This window comes from Balaenoptera ricei, chromosome 13, assembly GCF_028023285.1.
Source record: "Balaenoptera ricei isolate mBalRic1 chromosome 13, mBalRic1.hap2, whole genome shotgun sequence".
NCBI lineage: Eukaryota > Metazoa > Chordata > Mammalia > Artiodactyla > Balaenopteridae > Balaenoptera > Balaenoptera ricei.
In genome coordinates, this window is record NC_082651.1 from 67,844,440 (window position 1) to 67,865,168 (window position 20,729).

Genomic DNA, 20,729 nt, shown 5'->3' on the forward strand with positions numbered 1-20,729 from the left:
TGGGGAGTTGGGGCATGTGTGTTTGTGTTACAAAGACCAAACTGGAGCTTCAGGAAGTCTCCAAACATGTCTGAGCCCAAAAAAGACAGACTTAGATACAATACCGACATTCAGGGCTAAAGAAGAGGGGCCAATTTTTAAAAAATAAACAGTTAATATGTTTTATTTCCACATATAAACAGTTTTTAAGACAATAATAACTAGTGAAGAGTTGAATAAAAGAAGTAAAGACTGTGAACAACAGTTGAAGGAATTCCTTTAACGTTAGGGGACAAAAACACTGCATCCTGGACACAGGCTGTTCCCTGCACACACCCATGCTTACCTGTTCCCTTTACCTGAAACATGCCCCCCAATCTCTCGAAGGCTGAGTAAATGCCAACTCCTTCTGAAGTTTTTGAGTTCAAACATTTTGTTATACCTCCAAAATGCACCTATTACAGACAGCACTCAGAAAGAGCTCAATTGAATCTATGCTTAAATCTTACCACTACCGGATCAAAAAGACCACCACCATTCTCCCAAAGCTACAAACCAGGGACTGGATTTCACTTTTACATCCCATCATTGCAAAGATCAGATGCAAGTGAGTGAGTAATAAAGAATATAAAGTTTTCATCCCAGAGGACCTCAAAAATAAATCAATCAATCAAAAGCTTTGTATCCTACAAGGTCAAGAGACAAGTGCCTGGGAACCAGATCTTGGGTTCTAGTTCTTGGACTCCAATGACTATATTATTTTCTAGGAATCTGGAGAAGACCAGCATTTCCCAAAATGCTATCTGCTGGACACTGTTCTGCAAGATGCTAATACATACTTAAATAAATTGGAAAAGTCTGGATTAAAACAAAGCTAACATGGTTACTTTACTGTAGAACATTTGCAGGGCTTTAAAATGCTAATATACACTATAAATTTCCAAGATAAGATTACATAATGAAGCCTTTAGTGAACTAATTTGAGCAAGATTGTTGGGGAGAGTTTGGAAAATGCTTCAAAAAGGTTGTTTTAGTTTGTTTGTTTGTTTTTCCCAATTGTCACAATATTACTGAGTACTTCAGATCAAATTCTAAAAAGTTCTTACCTGATATGTGTTGCAGGCAGAGATTCGTACTGGCGTGACAAAAAGAGCTCCCTATGTTTCAACTGATGTTTCTGTTTATCGGTCAGGTCAGCCTCAATTGTTGTTTCTGATTCTTCCTCAATTTCTTCTACACAAATAAAATTCAAAAAATGCATTATTACAAAGTACATTACCTATTTGGTTATTAAGATGGATTGAATCAGCCTTTCATTCAATATTTTTTTCAAACGAATTGATTTTAAATTTACACATTTAACTTGTCATTTGAATTACAACCATAAAATTAAGTTAGCCAGGCCTCAAAGGAAGAACTCCAATTTTAAGATGGCAGATGGAACATACGCATCTATCTCCTCTTCCCCCATGAAACTACACCAAAATATCAATGAAAATGTATTAACATTTCAATGACAATAAAAAATGAAGCAACAATGGAAGAAAGATTTTCAACAACAACAAAAAAAGATGGAAAGTAGATTTAAAAAAAAAGGAAAAGTACACACGTAGTCAAGAGAAGGAAGTGACAATCTATGTGCATACAGAGAGGGATGCCACGGAGAAGGCGGGCACAGGGCATGTACTGACTTATCCCTTGAAGCTACCAAGTATTATGAGAAAGAAAGTAGGGTGAGAGCAAAAAAGCAGGAGGAAGGGGTTGAAAGTCTGTCTATAACACAATAACTTAATCCCAGAACACTCCAGTTAAAAAGAGTACAATCAGAAACAAATAGTATAATACATTTCAAATTTGATAACACAAATAAAAAACTAATAGAAGGATTAGAGGATAATGCAAATGAAATCTCCTAGAAATTAAAGAGATAACTGAAAACCAGAAGATTAAAATATTAAAGAAGAATGCATGAGGTCCAACATCCCACTAACAAAAGTTCCAGAAAGAATAGAGAAAACAGATTCTTTTACCTCTTTGTTTGTTTGTTTGGGGGTGGGGGGGCATGAGGGAAGACCTATCAAAGAGATGATTCAAGAAAATTTCCCCTTACTAAGTGTCCAGTGAGACTGAGTGTCCCGATTGAATTCCTGTCATACTTAACTTTTTTTTTTAAGTGACAGCATGAGAAGATTGCAACCATTTACAGGAAAGAAGTGTAGGCACAAGCAAAGAAACCAGAATCCGAGTGGAATCACAGATGAACAGCAACACTGTGTACTAAGACAGCACAGCAATGCCATCCAAGAGGAAAAATGGCATTCAACCTAGAATTGCATAGTAAACTATCAAGTCTGAAAAGAGAGTAAGGACAAACTTCTTGCATTCATTCAACCAAGATTTACAGTTCACCCTTGAACAATGTGAGTTTGAACTGCACGGGTCCACTTATATGTGTATCTTTTTCAATAAATACAGTACACTGGAAAATTTTTTGGAGGTTTGCAACAATTTGAAAAAATTCACAAATGCGGACTTCCCTGCCAGTCCAGTAGTTAAGACTCTGTGCTTCCAATGGAGGGGGCGCAGGTTCGAACTCTGCTCAGGGAAATGAGATCCCACATGCTACGCGGCCAAAAAAAAAAAAAAAAGACAAAAAATTCACAGATGAACCATGTAGCTTAGAAATATCAAAAAAATTAAGGAAAAGGTATGTTGGGACTTCCCTGGTGGCACAGTGGTTAAGAATCCACCTGCCAATGCAGGGGACACGGGTTCAATCTCTGGTCCGGGAAGATCCCACATGCCGCGGAGCAACTAAGCCTGTGCACCACAACTACTGAGCCTGTGCTCTAGTGCCCGTGAGCTACAACTACTCAAGCCCGCGTGCCTAAAGCCCATGCTCTGCAACAAGAGAAGCCTCCACAATGAGAAGCCCGCGCACCGCAAGAAAGAGTAGCCCCCGCTTGCCACAACTAGAGAAAGCCCACGCGCAGCAACGAAGACCCAACGCAGCCAAAAATAAATAAATAAAATAAATTTTTTTAAAAAGGGATTTTTCACTTAAATGTTTATTAAAAAAAAAAGGTATGTCATGAATTCATAAAACATGTGGATCCTAGTCTATCCTTATATAGGCATAAGGTGAATGATATTTAATAAAAACTACTGTGTTAGTTTTCTTACTGTTTCATAACTTTCCTTTCAAAGAATTAATTACCATTCACTATATTATATTGCCTCTCTCTCTAGTAACTGGAAAAACTGCTTATCAGCATATTATCACAGGTAGGTGGGTTTTTTTTTTTAATTGTATCAATGTTTCCAATAGTGTATTATGAATATAACTGTAACACTCTATGCCATAAAAATTTTTAAATGATTCATTCATTATCATATAGGCTAGGCTACTGTGAAGCAATCATATCAATTACACTAGGCTACCATAAAGAATCATATTGCTGGGCTTCCTTGGTGGCGCAGTGGTTAAGAATCCGCGTGCCAATGCAGGGGACACGGGTTCAAGCCCTGGTCCTAGAACATCCCACATGCCGCGGAGCAACTGAGCCCGTGTGCCACAACTACTGAGCCTGTGCTCTAGAGCCTGCGAGCCACACTACTGAGCCCACGTGCCACAACTACTGAAGCCCGCGCGCCTAGAGCCCGTGCTCCACAACAAGAGTAGCCACCGCAATGAGAAGCCCGCGCACCACAATGCAGAGTAGCCCCTACTCACCGCAACTAGAGAACGCCCGCGTGCAACAACAAAGACCCAACACAGCCGAAAATAAATAAATAAATAAATAAATAAATAAATAAATTTTAATAAAAAAAATCATATTGCTGATTCTTCATTATCAATGCATGGATCACTATACCTGTAAATAAACATGAACTTCTTTTTCACATTTTTTTTTTCCTTTTTGATGTCTAGTGTTAGTAACACACATAACATCTACAGTGTTTTGTACTGTATAAGACAATACTGATGTAGGTACTGACAGACGATTCATCTTATAATCAGATAACAAACTTATGGTATCAATAAATACAGCATAGTACTGTAAGTGTATTTTCTCTTCCTTGTGATTTTCCTAACATTTTCTTTTCTCTGGCTTACTTTAAGAATACAGTATATATTCTGTATGACGTACAAAATATGTGTTAATCAACTGTTTATGTTACGCATAAGGCTTCCAGTCAACAGTAGGCTATCAGTTAAGTTTTGAGGGGAGTCAAAAGTTTTATGAAGATTTTCAACTGTGCAGGGGGTTGGTGTCCCTAACCCCTGCATTGCTCAAGGGTCAACTGTATTAGGCACCAAAAACAGGCACTAATCAAGGTGCTGGAGGCAATCAGTGAGCAAAAAAGTTGCTACTAAGAAGAAATAATTCAAAGCGTTTGCCTCTGGGAAACAGGGTTGGAAGAAAAGGATGGAAAGGGGAGACAAAGTTTTGCCTGAGATTTTTTTTTTTAATGCTGTATTTAATATTCTTTTTAAAGAAAAAAATTATTAGATGTCATTTACAGATATAATTCCAAATAATTTTAGATATAAAAATTTTAAAATATAATACCTGTAGAGGCTCACAGATCCTCTGCAGCCTTACCTGGACCAGACCAGAACAGACTGTGTAGCTACGGGAATAGCAGGAGTATTAAGAACTCAGAGTCAGGGAGGAGGGTGACTGGATTCTCACACAGGAAGTAAAGCCCAAGGTTAGGCCTCAGAGCCTTAATTTTTGGACAGTGACAAAACACACACACACACACACACACACACACACACACACACACGCACACAGCAACACATTTCTGTTCCTCACAATTCTTTCTTATAAATTTCTTACGTACGGACCCAGGACCACAAGAGATTTTATCATATGTGACCCCCTAGTTGTAGTTCTTCTGAGTTGTATGAGGGCAATTAATAGGCTAAGTATCAAATCTTTTCTACCTTCAAACTTTTAAAACTCTGAATTGAAAATGAACGTGTAAAAATTAGAAACTGATTTAGAAAAAGACCCACCTAACTCAAAAACAGAATAATGTGATTTAAAATTCTTTGATTGTTCTTTATAATGAACTACTCAAAGAGAAATGAAGCACTAAAAGAGCCATTTACTTGCAAGTCTAATAACATCTCACCAGTGGAAATCAATGAAGTTATTGCTGCATTGGCACTATTAGCACCAGCAAATATCACATAGAAAATTATACTCTTTACCTAATTAGGATTTGATAAATTGTTGTTCCATAGAACACAGCTAACTGAATTCTAACGTGTACCCTATAGAGCTAAAACAGCAACAAGCTCTAAAAATAATGGTAACAACAGCAAATCTTATTTTCTTGTACATTCTCTTGATACTGGGTGAAAAGGAATAAAATCTCTCAAGTTCAATCTAACCAAACACAGAAATCACCGAAACAGCAGCTGAAACTCATTTTTTCAAATTTACAAGTTAAATTTCATTTACATATTTGTATAAATTTCTATTGGCTTCTGAACAAGAAATGATTCCCATGCCATTAACATCCTAAAAACATTAACCACAATGGCAAAAACTGGCATTTAGACAATGAAAAATTTAAAAGAATAGAACTATCATCAAAAATCACGGGGCTTCCCTGGTGGCACAGTGGTTAAGAATCGGCCTGCCAATGCAGGGGCACAGGTTCAAGCCCTGGTCGGGGAAGATCCTACATGCCGCGGAGCAGCTAAGCCCGTGCGCCGCAACTACTGAGCCTGCGCTCTAGAGCCCTCACGCCAAAACTACTGAAGCCCGCACACCTAGAGCCCGTGCTCCACAACAAGAAAGCCACCACAATGAGTAGCCCCCTCTCGTCGCAAGTAGAGAAAGCCCGCGTGCAGCAACAAAGACCCAACACCACCAAAAATAAAAATAATTTTTAATAAAATAAAATTTAAAAAAAAAGAAATTAAAGAAGACTTAAGTAAATGGGAAAACTATGTTCACAGATTGGAAGATTTAATATTGTTAAGATGGCAGTACTGCCTAAATTGATCAACAGATTCAATGCAACCCCTACCAAAATTCCAACTGTCTTTTTCGCAAAAATTAGCAAACTAATCCTAAAATTCATATGGACATGTAAGCAACCCAGAATAGCCAAAATAATTTGAAAAAGAACAAATTTAAGAGTACTCACACTTAAAAAAAAAAAAAAAGAAAAAAAAAGAGTACTCAGACTTCCAGATTTCAAAGCATTCTTCAAAGCTACAACAACTAAGACTGTGGTACTGGCAAAAGGATAGGCATAGATTAATTAGAATATAACTGGGAGTCCAGAAATAAGCCCGTACATTTATGTTAAATGATTTTGGATAAGGATGCCAAGACAATTCACTGGGGGAATGAATAGTCTTTTCTACAAATGGTGCTGAGAACAACTGGACATCCATATACAATGAATAAAGCTGGACCCTCACACCACATACAAAAATTAATTCAAAATGGATCAAAGACCTAAACGTAAGACCTAAAACTTTTATAAAACACTTAGAATAAAACACAAGTGTAAATCTTCATGACCTTAGACTAGGCAATAGTTTCTTCACTATGGCACCCTAAATAAATCACAAGCAATCAAAGAAAAAACAGGTAAATTAGAATTAGTATTAAAATTTTTGTGCGTAAAAAGGTACTCTGGGGCTTCCCTGGTGGCGCAGTGGTTGAGAATCTGCCTGCCAATGCAGGGGACACGGGTTCCAGCCCTGGTCTGGGAAGATCCCACATGCCGTGGAGCAACTAGGCCCGTGAGCCACAATTACTGAGCCTGCGCGTCTGGAGCCTGTGCTCCGCAACAAGAGAGGCCGCGATAGTGAGAGACTCGCGCACCGCGATGAAGAGTGGCCCCCGCTTGCCGCAACTAGAGGAAGCCCTCGCACAGAAACGAAGACCCAACACAGCCAAAATAAATAAATAAATAAATAAATAAATAAAAAGTGAATAGGACTCAAGAGAAGGAAAACTGTAACTAAACTTTAATCCACGTTAAACTGGCTTTTTCCTTAATGAGACAACCAACATAGTTGATCATTTTTATTTATTTATTTATTTTTTGGCTGTGTTGGGTCTTCGTTGCTGTGCGTGGGCTTTCTCTAGTTGTGGCGAGCGGGGGCTACTCTTTCATTGCAGTGTGCGGGCTTCTCACTGCAGTGGCTTCTCTTGTTGCGGAGCACGGGCTCTAGGCGCACAGGCTTCAGTAGTTGTGGCACGTGGGCTCAGTAGTTGTGGCTCGCAGGCTCTAGAGCGCAGGCTCAGTAGTTGTGGCACACGGGCTCAGCTGCTCCGCAGCATGTGGGATCTTCCCAGACCAGGGCTCAAACCCGTGTCCCCTGCATTGGCAGGCGGATTCTTAACCACTGCACCACCAGGGAAGTCCCGATAATCATTTATTTACCTATGTCTTCCTTCTCTCCATATCTTTGCATCATCTTGCCCAAATATTAATTTCAACTAGCATTCTGTATAACATTAATTTCCGAAATATATACAAATAAATATACGTAATTATAAATACACAACTAAATTTTGGGTTTGAAGATTAAATAAGGAAGGGAACAAAATAGAAAAGTGGCCCATTTTGGGAGATCAAAAACAGGTAAGCACCAAGAGTTGACTGCTTCTATAAAGAAATGCATGAGATAAAACAGGGAGAATACTGGAGTGGATGAAAAGTTAATAGAAGTAAGAAGATCACATGTAAAGTTGAAAGGAGTCTCTGAGGTTCTGGTACCTAATCCATGAGACTTTCACCAACCTCCAGGTGGAGGCGTCCCCTCCTCTTTGCTATAAAGCAGCACCCACATAAGCTTAAGGTACTTACTTGTCACAGTATGCTTTGTGCAACAGTCATCTGATTCAGAGTCCCTTGAGAACAAAGATGGGTCATTTATCTTTGTATCAATGCTGATTTTCTCATGGGGTAAAAGAGATGGAACCTCAAGAAATGTTCAGGGCTTCCCTGGTGGCACAGTGGTTGAGAATCTGCCTGCCAATGCAGGGGACACGGGTTTGAGCCCTGGTCTGGGAAGATCCCACATGCCGCGGAGCAACTAGGCCCATGAGCCACAACTACTGAGCCTGCGCGTCTGGAGCCTGTGCTCTGCAACAAGAGAGGCCGCGATAGTGAGAGACCCACGCACCGCGATGAAGAGTGGCCCCCGCTCGCCCCAACTGGAGAAAGCCCTCGCACAGAAACGAAGACCCAACACAGCCAAAAATAAATAATAAATTAATTTTTTAAAAAAAACAACAACAACTACGCATGTCTTTAAAAAAAAAAAAAAAAAAAGAAATGTTCACAGCAGACCAGGTAAAATTTATCAGTAACACTCAAATCAGCTGCTGCGAGGACAGACTCTCAAGAGTTATGACATAAAACACCGCAAAGAGTAACCATCAAAAGGTTACTGTTCAAGGGCTCTGTCACATCTCATCCCAGTGCTTTCCACAATTCTTCCCAGATCTAACACAGGGTGGATGGGATACCAGGCTTCAGAGTCACACTTGAAATCAAAGTCTAGTTCCACCCCTTCCTGGTTGGGGACAAAATTATTTACTCTCTGTAATCCTCAGTTTCGTCATCTGTAAAATGTGGACATAATTTCTCCCTTATAAGGTTATTGTGAGAATTAAGATAATGCACATAATTTGCTTAGCACAGTGCCTAACACAGTGCTAAATTTTAAAAACTGCTATTACTATTTTTTAATGAATTCATATAATTTTCTTTTACATTTGGAAAACAAATCTTATATCCTAACACAACGGTTCCTAATTAAGAAAGCAAATCATGTTAAAATTAAAACAAATTAAAAATTTGCTTTCACTTTTTATAAACAACCAAAAACAGATATCCAGACCCCACCCCTGGAAATACTGATTTAAAAATTCTAGGGTACAGTCACACCAGGTAAGCCTCAGTTAAGAATCCTTATTATAAAGCACTAATTTTAAAACATTTTTATGGCAGAACACCTATGCCAGCAACTCTCAAGCTTTTTAGTCTCAGGACCCCTTATATTCTTCAATTCTACCAAGGATTTCAAAGAAGTTTTGTTTACATTGGTAACACATCTACCAATATTGTGTTAGAAATTAAAACAAATAAATTTTGAAAATACTGGAAATCACAAGCACACAATGCATTATCATGAGTGATGAAGTCATCACATGTCATACAGCCTGGAAAAACTCTGCTATATACTCCTGAGAGAATCAGAAAGACAATTAAATGACAGCTTAATATTATCAAGAAAATTTTCACCACAGACACCCTGAAAGATATTCAGGAAAAACTGACTTATGCAAAAGAAATATTAACTCAAAGTCTAACTTGAAAAGAAAAACAAGAACTGGCTAAAGCAAGGTTTTTCTTACTTTATTGGGTTTAAGAAACCTGTCACAGAAATTTTATCTTCACATTGTGAGATACAATGACTCATAAGTTGTTATATAGCAAGTTAGGATCCCATCAGAAATTTAAGCTATTTCTGCTTTACATTTATTTATTCAAAGAACACTGCATCTGGCAAAGGCTGCCCAATCTTATAATATATTCAAAGTCCATCTGGAATTTTATGCAGCCTTAACATGCCACCATGCATTTTTCCATTTGCTATCAATTTTAAAACTTAAGAAACAAAACGATTTACAAGCAACCAAATTTTCCGGCACCACAAGACCACCACCCTTCTCCCATTCATTACAGACACAGCAGCCAGCATTTTCCCACAGTGCAACTCATTTCTCTTGCTTTGATTAATAAAGAGTCTCATGGTTTATAAATCTTCTAATGATCTGCCCTGCCATATGTTTTACCTACTTCCCCCACAACTACACCCCATTCCCAGGGGGAAAAAAAAGAGCGGCCCCCGCTCTCCACAACTAGAGAAAGCCCGCGCGCAGCAACGAAGACCCAACACCGCCAAAGTAAATAAATAAATAAATTTATTTTAAAGAAAAGAATATAGCCCGAGACTTCCCTGGTGGTCCAGTGGTTGAGAATCCGCCTTCCAATGCAGGGGACCTGGGTTCGAGCCCTGGCCGGGAAACTAGGATCCCACATGCCGCAGGGCAACTAAGCCCATGCGCCACAACAAAAGATCCTGTGTGCTGCAACTAGGACCCAACGCAGCCGAATAAACAAATAAAATAAATAAATATATTTTTAAAAGCAAAGAATATAGCCCAACTAGAATTCACATAAATTGACAGAGGAAGTGAAAATTGGTCAACCACTGTGGAAACCTGTTTGCAATATTCTACTGAAGTATATTTATACCCACCCCATAAACCAACATTTCCCAATCCTTCGTATTTATCCAAGAGGAATGAGAGCTTACGTATACCAAAAGAATGTTCTCAGCAGTTTTATTCACAGGAGCCCAAACTGGAAACCATTTGAATGTCCATCAACAGGAGAATAAATACTGCTGGGCCAGAAAAAAGAATAAGTGATACAAGCAATAACATAGACGGATCCCACAGACACGGTGCTGAGTGAAAAAAGTCAGGCAAAAGGGTAAATACTATAGGTACTCCACTGAGATGAAGTCAGAAACCAGGCAAAACTAACAGGTGGTAGTAGACATCAGAGCAGTGGTTATCTGGGGAGGGGGGAGGAAGAGGGTACTAATGGGCACAAAGGAATCTGCTGAGGTATTAGAAAGTTTTTCTATCTTAATCTGAGTGGTAGTAATAGAAATGTATACATCTGTGAAAATCTCTTGACCTGCACACTTTACCTATTACACTGTATTTTATACCTTGATTTTTAGATATTTTTTAAAAGGATTAGAATTTCTCCTTCTAGACAATGTAATAAGGATCAGATCTACCCTCCCGTATGAAACAACCAAAATTTACAAATTTTGGTTTTTACAAATTTACCCCCCAAAATCAAAATGTAATAAATAAGTTTAAAAGCAGAAAAAAATACATGAAGCATCAGGCCACGGGCACATCAGGCAATGAAGAACAGTGATCCCTGAGAGACAGAAAACAAACAAGGTGAGCCCTAACACTGGCCCTTACTTATTGCCGTGGCAAAGTTTCCAGGCAACAGTGAAGGAGGGGAAACTGAGGCAGAGCCTGGCAGACTCCCAGAGGTGAGGAGACGAAGGTGAGAGACCAGGGAGACCAAGGCAACTAGGGTTCAAAAGATAAGAGTACCAGAGTACCAGCGTGAGAAAACCTGGAGATCACAGATGGTGATCCTCGAGCACAGCACCCATCAGTGAATGCATGTGAGGAAACTGCCATAAAACAGGGAAAGAATCAGCGGGAACAGTGCCCACTGCTCACACGGGGCCATGAACAGTGCTTGTTTGCAAACAACCACACTGGTAAAACTCATAATTCACGGTGTATTGGGTAGAGTACACAGAAAGGTCTTGCCTAAGTAATGGGGAACAATTAAAGCCCTAGACTGAGCACTGACTGCTCTGTACCCACTTAACAAACAAATGTACATTAAGTCATAAATGCAACAACCAAAAAGACCAAACTGTTTCCAAGTAACCTAAGTGCATCACAGAACAAGGCTCAGGAAGATTTACAATAGCATAAAAATACCCAGGACACAAGAAGGTAAAATTTACAATAACTGCTACATACCTATTAGGAGGCCTAAAATTAAAAAGACTTACCTTATGAAGTGTTGGCAATGATGTGCGGAAACCAGAACTCCCCTACACTGCAGATTAGAATGTAAAATGGTACAATCACTTTGGCAAACAGTTGCAGTTTCCTAAAAGGCTAAAAATATCCAGACCATATGATAAGGCCACGCCAGTACAAACCAAGAAGAAATGTATGTCTGTACAAAGACCTGCACCAACTGTTCAAAGCAACTTTGTCTGTAATAGCTAAAAACTGCAAACAACTGAAATATCCATCAACAGATGAGTAGACAAATTGTGATACATCCACACAAAGGGATACTACTCAACAATAAAAAGGAAGAAACCAGTGACCCATGTGTTCAAGGATTAGAAGACTCAGTATTGTGAAGATGTCAATTCTCCCCCAAATTGATCAACGGATTTAATGCAATCCCAATCAAAATCCCAGCAGACTTTTTGTAAAAACTGACAAGCTGATTCTAAAATTTATATAAAAATGCATAAGATCTAGAATAGCCAAAACAACTCTAACAAAGAGAAATCAAAGTTGGAGGGCTAACATTATTTGATTTCAAGAAGTATTAGAAAGCTAAAATAATCCAAAGTGTGTTGATGGTGAAAAGAGCAACAAGTGGATCAATGGAACAGAACAGAAAGGCCAGAATAGAGCCACACATATATGACCAACTGATTTGACAAAGGCACCAAAGCAATGCAATGGAGAAAGGATAGTCTTTTCAACAAACAGTGCTGGAGCAACTGAATATGCATGCACCCCCCAAAGGAACTTAGCATGGACACCTTGTACCATAACACAAAGAGTAACTAAAAATGGGTCATAACTTAAATGTTAAATATAAAACTTCTACAGGAAAATATAGAAGACTAAATGATAGCAAAGTATGAAAGTAAAATGATTCATACTTTCTGGAAGACTCTTTAGGAACACTTATTAAAAATCTTAAAAATTGTACATGCGCTCTGATCTAATCATTACACTAAGAAAAGACAGATAAATTCATGAAAATGTATTTGCTACACAGTAACTGAAGCATTTTTCTACTTTTTTCCTGTAAACTACTAAATAATCTAAAATAATTCTACAACAGTACATGCTATTTAAAGTTGTGAATTATGTGATATATGAATTACCAATATAAGAAACATGGGTCACCTCATACTATAGGATATCATCTTTTTCAAAGCTTGAAACACTCAGGAAACCAAGGGTCAGAAAATTTATAGTCTAGCATGGACAAAACAGAAATAAGAATGAATCACAGAATACAGGATTACAACTACATTTCTTACACACATTTTCTGCAGTATCTTCACTCCTGAGAGCCTTACACTAATGAGCTTCATAATTTCTAAAAATTTCATTTAATTCTGTCATCCTTTGCTGTCCTGTTTATAGTAATTTATATGAAAAGATATACAACCCTGAGCAAGCTTTTAAAAAGTCTTTTTAAATAGGGAAGAATATGGAAAATATTTCTCCAACTGTAGAGGACTGAGTAACCTGAAAACAACCTCAACAAAAGAAAAAATGGATTTGCTCCTTGAACTATGAAAACGCAACAAAGGAGTCAACCATATTACACCTTAAAGGCAAAAACAATTATTAAAAAAACAGGAAATAAAATCTTTTATTTATTATCACAAGAGATGTCTTTCTAACACCCTAACCTTCAATAATTTTCTACCAGGTTGAAATTAATTCCTCTCAGGAATTGCAGTTTCACCCTCATGAATTACCAATACTCTTAAATATAAAGCAAGTTGGGCTAACCAGCTATTTTTATAGCCTTGCCACACAAAGACTCACAAATCCCCACAATGTGAAAATATTCATGCAGCTTTAAAGACTATTGTAGGACTTCCCTGGTGGCGCAGCGGTTAAGAATCCACCTGCCGGGACTTCCCTGGTGGCGCAGTGATTCAGAAGCCACCTACCAATGCAGCAGACACGGGTTCACGCCCTGGTTCGGGAAGGTCCCACATGCCACGGAGCAACTGCACCCATGCGCCACAACTACTGAGCCTGCGCTCTGGAGCCCGTGAGGCACAACTACTGAAGCCCGCACACCTAGAGCCTGTGCTCTGTGATAAGAGAAGCCACCGCAATGAGAAGCCCGCGCACCGCAACGAAGAGTAGCCTCCGCTCACCACAACCAGAGAAAGCCCGCGCACAGCTACAAAGACCCAACGCAGCCAAAAATAAAAATAAAAAATAAGTAAACTTATAAAGTCCCCTACTATGATGGTGTTACTGTCGATTTCCCCTTTTATGGTTGTTAGCATTTGCCTTATGTATTGAGGTGGTCCTATGTTGGGTGCATAAATATTTATAATTGTTATATCTTCTTCTTGGATTGGTCCCTTGATCATTATGTAGTGTCCTTCTTTATCTCTTGTAATAGTCTTTATTTTAAAGTCTATTTTGTCTGATATGAGAATTGCTACTCCAGCTTTCTGTTGATTTCCATTTGCATGGAATATCTTTTTCCATCCCCTCACTTCCAGTCTGTAGGCGTCCCTAGGTCTGAAGTGGGTCTCTTGCAGACAGCATATAGATGGGTCTTGTTTTTGTATCCATTCAGCCAGTCTGTGTATTTTGGTGGGAGCATTTAATCCATTTACATTTAAGGTAATTATCAATATGTATGTTCCTATTACCATTTTCTTAATTGTTTTGGGTTTGTTATTGTAGGTCTTTTCCTTCTCTTGTGTTTCCTGCCTAGAGAAGTTCCTTTATAGCATTTGTTGTACAGCTGGTTTGGTGGTGCTGAATTCTCTTAGCTTTTGCTTGTCTGTAAAGGTTTTAATTTCTCTGTCAAATCTGAATGAGATCCTTGCTGGGTAGAGTAATCTTGGTTGTAGGTTCTTCCCTTTCATCACCTTAATATGTCCTGCCACTCCCTTCTGGCTTGCAGAGTTTCTGCTGAAAGATCAGCTGTTAACCTTATGGGGATTCCCTTGTATGTTATTTGTTGCTCTTCTCTTGCTGCTTTCAGTCTTTTTTCTTTGTATTTAATTTTTGATAGTTTGATTAATATGAGTCTTGGCGTGTTTCTCCTTGGACTTATCCTGCCTGGGACACTCTGCACTTCCTGGACTTGATTAACTATTTCCTTTCCCATATTAGGGAAGTTTTCAACTATAATCTCTTCAAATATTTTCTCAGTCCCTTTCTTTTTCTCTTCTTCTGGGACCCATATAATTCAAATGCTGGTGCGTTTAATGTTGTCCCAGAAGTCTCTGAGACTGTCCTCAATTCTGTTCATTCTTTTTTCTTTATTCTGCTCCACAGTAGTTATTTCCACTATTTTATCTTCCAGGTCACTTACCCGTTCTTCTGCCTCAGCTATTCTGCTATTGGTTCCTTCTACAGAATTTTTATTTCATTTATTGTGTTGTTCATCATTGTTTGCTCTTTAGTTCTTCTAGGTCCTTGTTAGACGTTTCTTGTATTTTCTCCATTCTATTTCCAAGATTTTGGATCACCTTTACTATCATTACTCTGAATTCTTTTTCGGGTAGACTATTTCCTCTGCATTTGTTTGGTCTGGTGGGTTTTTACCTTGCTCCTTCATCTGCTGTGTATTTCTCTGTCTTCTGATTTTGCTTAATTTACTGTGTTTGGGGTCTTCCTTTTCGCAGGCTGCAGGTTTATAGTTCCCATTGTTTTTGGTGTCTGCCCCCAGTAGGTACGGTTGGTTCAGTGGGTCGTGTAGGCTTCCTGGTGGAGGGGACTGGTGCCTATATTCTGGTGGATGAGGCTGGATCTTGTCTTTCTAGTGGGCAGGACCGCGTCCGGTGGTGTGTTTTGGGGTGTCTGTGAACTTATTATGATTTTAGGCAGCCTCTCTGCTAATGGGTGGGGTTGTGTTCCTATCTTGCTAGTTGTTTGGCATGGGGTGTCCAGAACTGGAGCTTGCTGGTCATTGAGTGGAGTTGGGTCTTAGCATTGAGACAGAGATCTCTGCGAGACCTCTCGCCGATTGATATTATGTGGAGCCGGGAGGTCTCTGGTGGACCAATGTCCTGAACTCGGCTCTCCCACCTCAGAGGCTCAGGCCTGACACCCAGCCAGAGCACCAACATCCTGTGAGCCACACGGCCAGGTACGGGGAGAGTTTCTTGCCTTTTGGGAAGTCTGAGGTCTTCTGCCAGCGTTCAGTAGGTATTCTGTATGAGTTGTTCCACATGTAGATGTATTTTTGATGTATTTGTGAGGAGGAAGGTGATCTACACGTCTTACTCTTCCGCCATCTTGAAGGTCTCCACTTGCAGTTCTTTTGACCCTGAGTTTAATTATAGGAGTTGAAATCTTCTTGGCAGTTTCTGTGATTACTTGTCCTAGAAGTTTCCAGATTTGAAATGTGTAGCAACCTGCAAATCCAAGAGCTGCAATACCCAGCCCCACAGCTATCGAACTCCTTGCCAGTCCCCGGTCAATGTCGGCGTCCAACCGCTTGGTCGGGGGTGGCGAGTACTCAGCATAGCACAGGCCCTCACCGGCGGTGGAAGAGCTCATATTCTAATTCCACTAAATGTTGCTATGACTTTTGGTAAGTTACTGAATTCTCTTTGGGCCACTGTAGAAATAGAGCTAATAACAACCTAAACTAACAAATTCTAGTAGTGATGATTAAAAGAACAAAATGAATATGTGTCTAGTGTACCATCTGAAACACAGAGTTCAAAATTGTTAGTTTTCAGGACTTCCCTTGTGGTCCAGTGGTTAAGAATCCACCTTCCAACGCAGGGGATGTGGGTTCGAACCCTGGTCAGAGAACTAAGATCCCACATGCCGTGGAGCAACTAAGCCTGCACGCCATAACTGGAGAGCCCACATGTCACAACTGCTGAGCCCGCACACCACAACTAGAGAGCCTGTGCACTGCAACTACGAGCCTGTGTGCTCTGGAGCCCACGTGCCACACTACAGAGAAGCCCACACACTGCAACTAGAGAAACCTGCGTGCCACAATGAAGAGCCCGTGCGCTGTAACGAAAGATCCCATGTCGCAATGAATATCCCATGAGCAGCAACTAAGGCCCAACGCAGCCAAATTAATTAATTATTAATTTTTTAAAATGTATTAAAAAATTGGGGGCTTCCCTGGTGGCGCAGTGGTTGAGAATCCACCTGCCAATGCAGGGGATATGGGTTCGATCCCTGGTGCAGGAAGGTCCCACATGCCGCGGAGCAACTAAGCCTGTGCGTCACAACTACTGAGCCCATGTGCCACAACTAGTGAAGCCTGTACACCTAGAGCCTGTGCTCCACAACAGGAGAAGCCACCACAATGAGAGGCCCATGCACCAAAGCGAAGAGTGGCCCCTGCTCACCACAACCAGAGAAAGCCCGCGCGCAGCAACCAAGACCCAACGCAGCCAAAAATAAATAAATAAATAAATAATTTTTAAAAATTGTTAGTTTTCCTTCCTTCTCAAAGATAAAGTATTGATGGGTTGAAAGTGTTAAAATCTCTTTTGATATACAATATAGGTTATTATCACATTTACTGAAAAGCAAAGTCTGTGAACAAAAGGCCAGATAAAATAATACTGATTTACAACCAACAGAGCAAAGATATCTTAATTAAGCTTAAAGACTGTACAAAATTAGAACTACATTCAACATCCTGTAATAAACCATAATGGAAAAGAATGTGAAAAAGAATATTACATATATATGTATAACAATCATTTTGCTGTACGCCAGAAACTAACACAACACTGTAAATCAACTATGCTTCAGCAAAATTTTTAAAAAATTTAAAAGACTGCACAAAATTAAAATCAAATAAAACACTGTAAAAAAATGTACATTTATTAATGCTTCCTGGATTTGTAAGTCCGTTTTAAAAAATAATGATTTATATCCATTCTCTAATACGGAGGCAATTTTGACACAAGTTATGATCTTCTTTTCCTACCTGTGTCCTCTAGACTTGAAGACAACCACAACTGGCTGCTAAGAAAAATGGAAAATGAACAAGTAAGGCCCTTTTCAGTGCCTAAAATTTTTATGACTTTTTATCCTATACGTGCAGTAAACACATAGAATAAAAGTAAGGAGCCCCTTTCTCACATCTTGGACAAAGAAACTGAAGATAATAGGGGAAAGGGTCAGAGAACATCTGAACATCTGGACTGTAGGCCTAGAGTGTGAGTTATGCTATGGGTGCCTGCTTGGATCTCCAGGGAAGGAATATGGCCCCTGGAAGTCCTCCAGGTGAAGATGACAAACGGGTGATGGAGGGGGCCATCAAAGATGCCTCCTGGGCTTCCCTGGTGGCGCAGTGGTTGAGAATCTGCCTGCCAATGCAGGGGACACGGATTCGAGCCCTGGTCTGGGAGGATCCCACATGCCGCGGAGCGACTAGGCCCGTGAGCCACAATTGCTGAGCCTGCGCGTCTGGAGCCTGTGCTCTGCAACAAGAGAAGCCACGATAGTGAGAGGCCCGTGCACCGCGATGAAGAGTGGCCCCCACTTGCCGCAACTGGAGAAAGCCCTCGCGCAGAAACGAAGACCCAACACAGCCATAAATAAATAAATAAATAAATAAATAAATAAATAAAAATAAATTAAAAAAAAAACAATAGAGCTGAACACAGATTTAAAAAAAAAAAATCACTTATTTAAAAAAAAAAAAAAAAAGAACTCAGCTATAAAACAGAGAGTTTAAACAGATTATGTATAGGGTCCTTCCAGATTTAAAATTCTAGAGTTTGAAATGCTAATGATAACATACTTTGGGCTATTCTAAATAAAGACAATATGTAAAGGTAAAAGCACTAGTAGAAACAGAGGTAGTAGTAGGAAGCTACAGAATTCAATATCTATACTATACTTCAATGGAAAGATTTTTTTAATGATAACCTGTGGAAAATTTTAGATAAGCTACTCTGACTACAAAAATGATATTCATTCAACCAGTCATATGAAAATATAAAACATGAAGTCTATATTGTTCCATCCCACAAATTAAGTAAAGCTAACACAAAGCCTTTAAAGAAGCTTAAGAATATCTAATTATTGGAATGCCTCATTTAAATAATCAAAAAGCAATGTGACATCAGTTTTAAAGTAGTAATACAGTACTTGCTTTGTTTAAAAAGATAATAGCAATCATTAACATTCAAAGTAACAGATCAATAAGAAAATGTGTATCATAAAACATAATTAACTTGCCAAATAATAAACCTCTGTAATATTTACAGTTGATAATAATCTGGTTAATGAGACACAAACTTGCCATAACTACTAATTGTAAAATGTCATTCACAAAAATAAAAACATTATAAAATAGCAAGAGAAAAATGTCCTTATAAATGAATGTTTATTACTTTTAATGCAGTGACAGAAAATAGATCTTTGTGCCAACTCCAATCAACTGGTAGTAGCTGCCTGGAAAAGACTGAGAAGTTTCTCCAGGGGCAGAGTTAGGGCTCAGTGCCTCAGATTAGCCACATTTGGACCTGGATTCAAAAAAAGGAAAGTGTTGGGACTTTCCTGGCGGTCTAGTGGTTAAAACTCCACGCTTCCACTGCAAGGGGCGTGGGTTTGCTCCCTGGATGGGGAACTAAGATCCCACATGCTGTGCAGTGCAGCCAGAAAATAAAATAAATAAAATGTTAAAAATAAAATAGAGAGAGAGAGAAAGGCTGAGGTCTATGCACCTAAATACTTTATAGACTAAGATACAACAGATCTCTGGGCTATGTTCTCATAATGTCAAAGTTCAGAAGAATACACAACAGATATCTAGAAATCAAATATGTTTAGCCTTATCCCTACTAATAAAATTTGTGGTCAAAGCACAAAAAAAGGTTCTTCAAATACCAGGGTAACTTTCTGTTGTTGTTTGTGTTTCCCCTTCTCTCTTTAGTATTACTCTTGGAAGTATTACAGTTTCAACAACTGAGCTGAATGAATCCAGAATAGATACAGCTGTTGATCAAATAAGTGAGCTGGAGTATTAAATCAAAGAATTCTTCCAGTAAGCTACATAAAAGGCCTAAGAAATGAAAAGAATTAGATCAGTTAACAGAAGTCACAACTTTTGTTACTAGGAATTCCAGAAAGAGAGACAACAGAGGGACAACAAAGAAACAGAAATCCTAGAAGAAAACATCCCTGAGCTGAAAACAAATTACAGGTCCTCCCTCATTCCAACATATTCACCAAAAACACATAGAATGGTTTACTGAAGTAAGTGCAACATGCAGACATATTCTGGCATGGCATATTCTGGCAAGATTTCAGAATGCCAATTCTAAAGCTGTGTTTTTCCAGAGGGAAAAACATGTTAAGAATAAGAAGAATTACAAGAATAAGAATTATATTGACATCAAGAATAAGAATTATATTGACATCAGAGTTGTTATCAACAACACTGGATTCCAGAAGACAATGGAGTTAATTGTTTCAAAGTTCTGAGAGGAAACTATTTTGAACCTAGAATTCTATAAAGAGACAAACTAGCATTAAGTATGATGGTAAGATTTAGAAAGTTCACCACCCACAGACACTTTGTGAAAAAAATTTAGATAAGGGCAAAGCAAAACATAAATGTAGTTCAAAAATAAAGATAGCTTGGATTCCAAAAAAACAAACAAACAAAACCATATTTATTGAGTTAACTGAAGATTTTTTCCACTACACATTAACTTAGCAGAAGTTACTCAATATAAAAAAGGCAAATGATATAAACAGTTCACAGAAAAGGAAACAAAAGTGGCTTTTATAAGAAAGCCACATTTTCATAAGAAATGTAAAATAAAACTATACCAAGGTATCATTTTTTACCTATTAGGTTAAGTAAAGATCAAAAGCCTGATAGTAAACTATATTGGTAAGGGTGGGAGGGAATAGACACTTATTTGTTGCTGATAGGTCTAAACTGATACCCTGTCTGAGGCAGGCAATTTGGCAATATCTATCAAGATTACAATGCATAATCTTTTGATCCCACAACCGCAATTCTAGGAATCTATCCTAAATATAGATGCTGTGCTCATAACATGTGCTAAATGATAATGTACTCTGCAGAACTATTTGACAGCGAAAGATAAAAAACGC

At 38.8% G+C, this 20,729-nt stretch overlaps 1 protein-coding gene across 5 annotated transcripts in view; it reads right to left on the reverse strand.

The window, feature by feature from the left end:
- MTA3 (metastasis associated 1 family member 3) overlaps positions 1–20,729 on the reverse strand; it is a 166,281-nt gene that overhangs the window by 119,891 nt on the left and 25,661 nt on the right. For all 5 annotated transcript variants that reach the window (XR_009506601.1, XM_059943496.1, XM_059943492.1 and 2 more), the window contains exon 4: positions 1,086–1,212. Coding sequence is in view for 4 of the 5 variants with exons in the window: in XM_059943496.1 (XP_059799479.1) it covers positions 1,086–1,212 (127 nt within the window). In the remaining variant the exon portion in view is untranslated. The remainder of the gene's footprint in view (positions 1–1,085; positions 1,213–20,729) is intronic.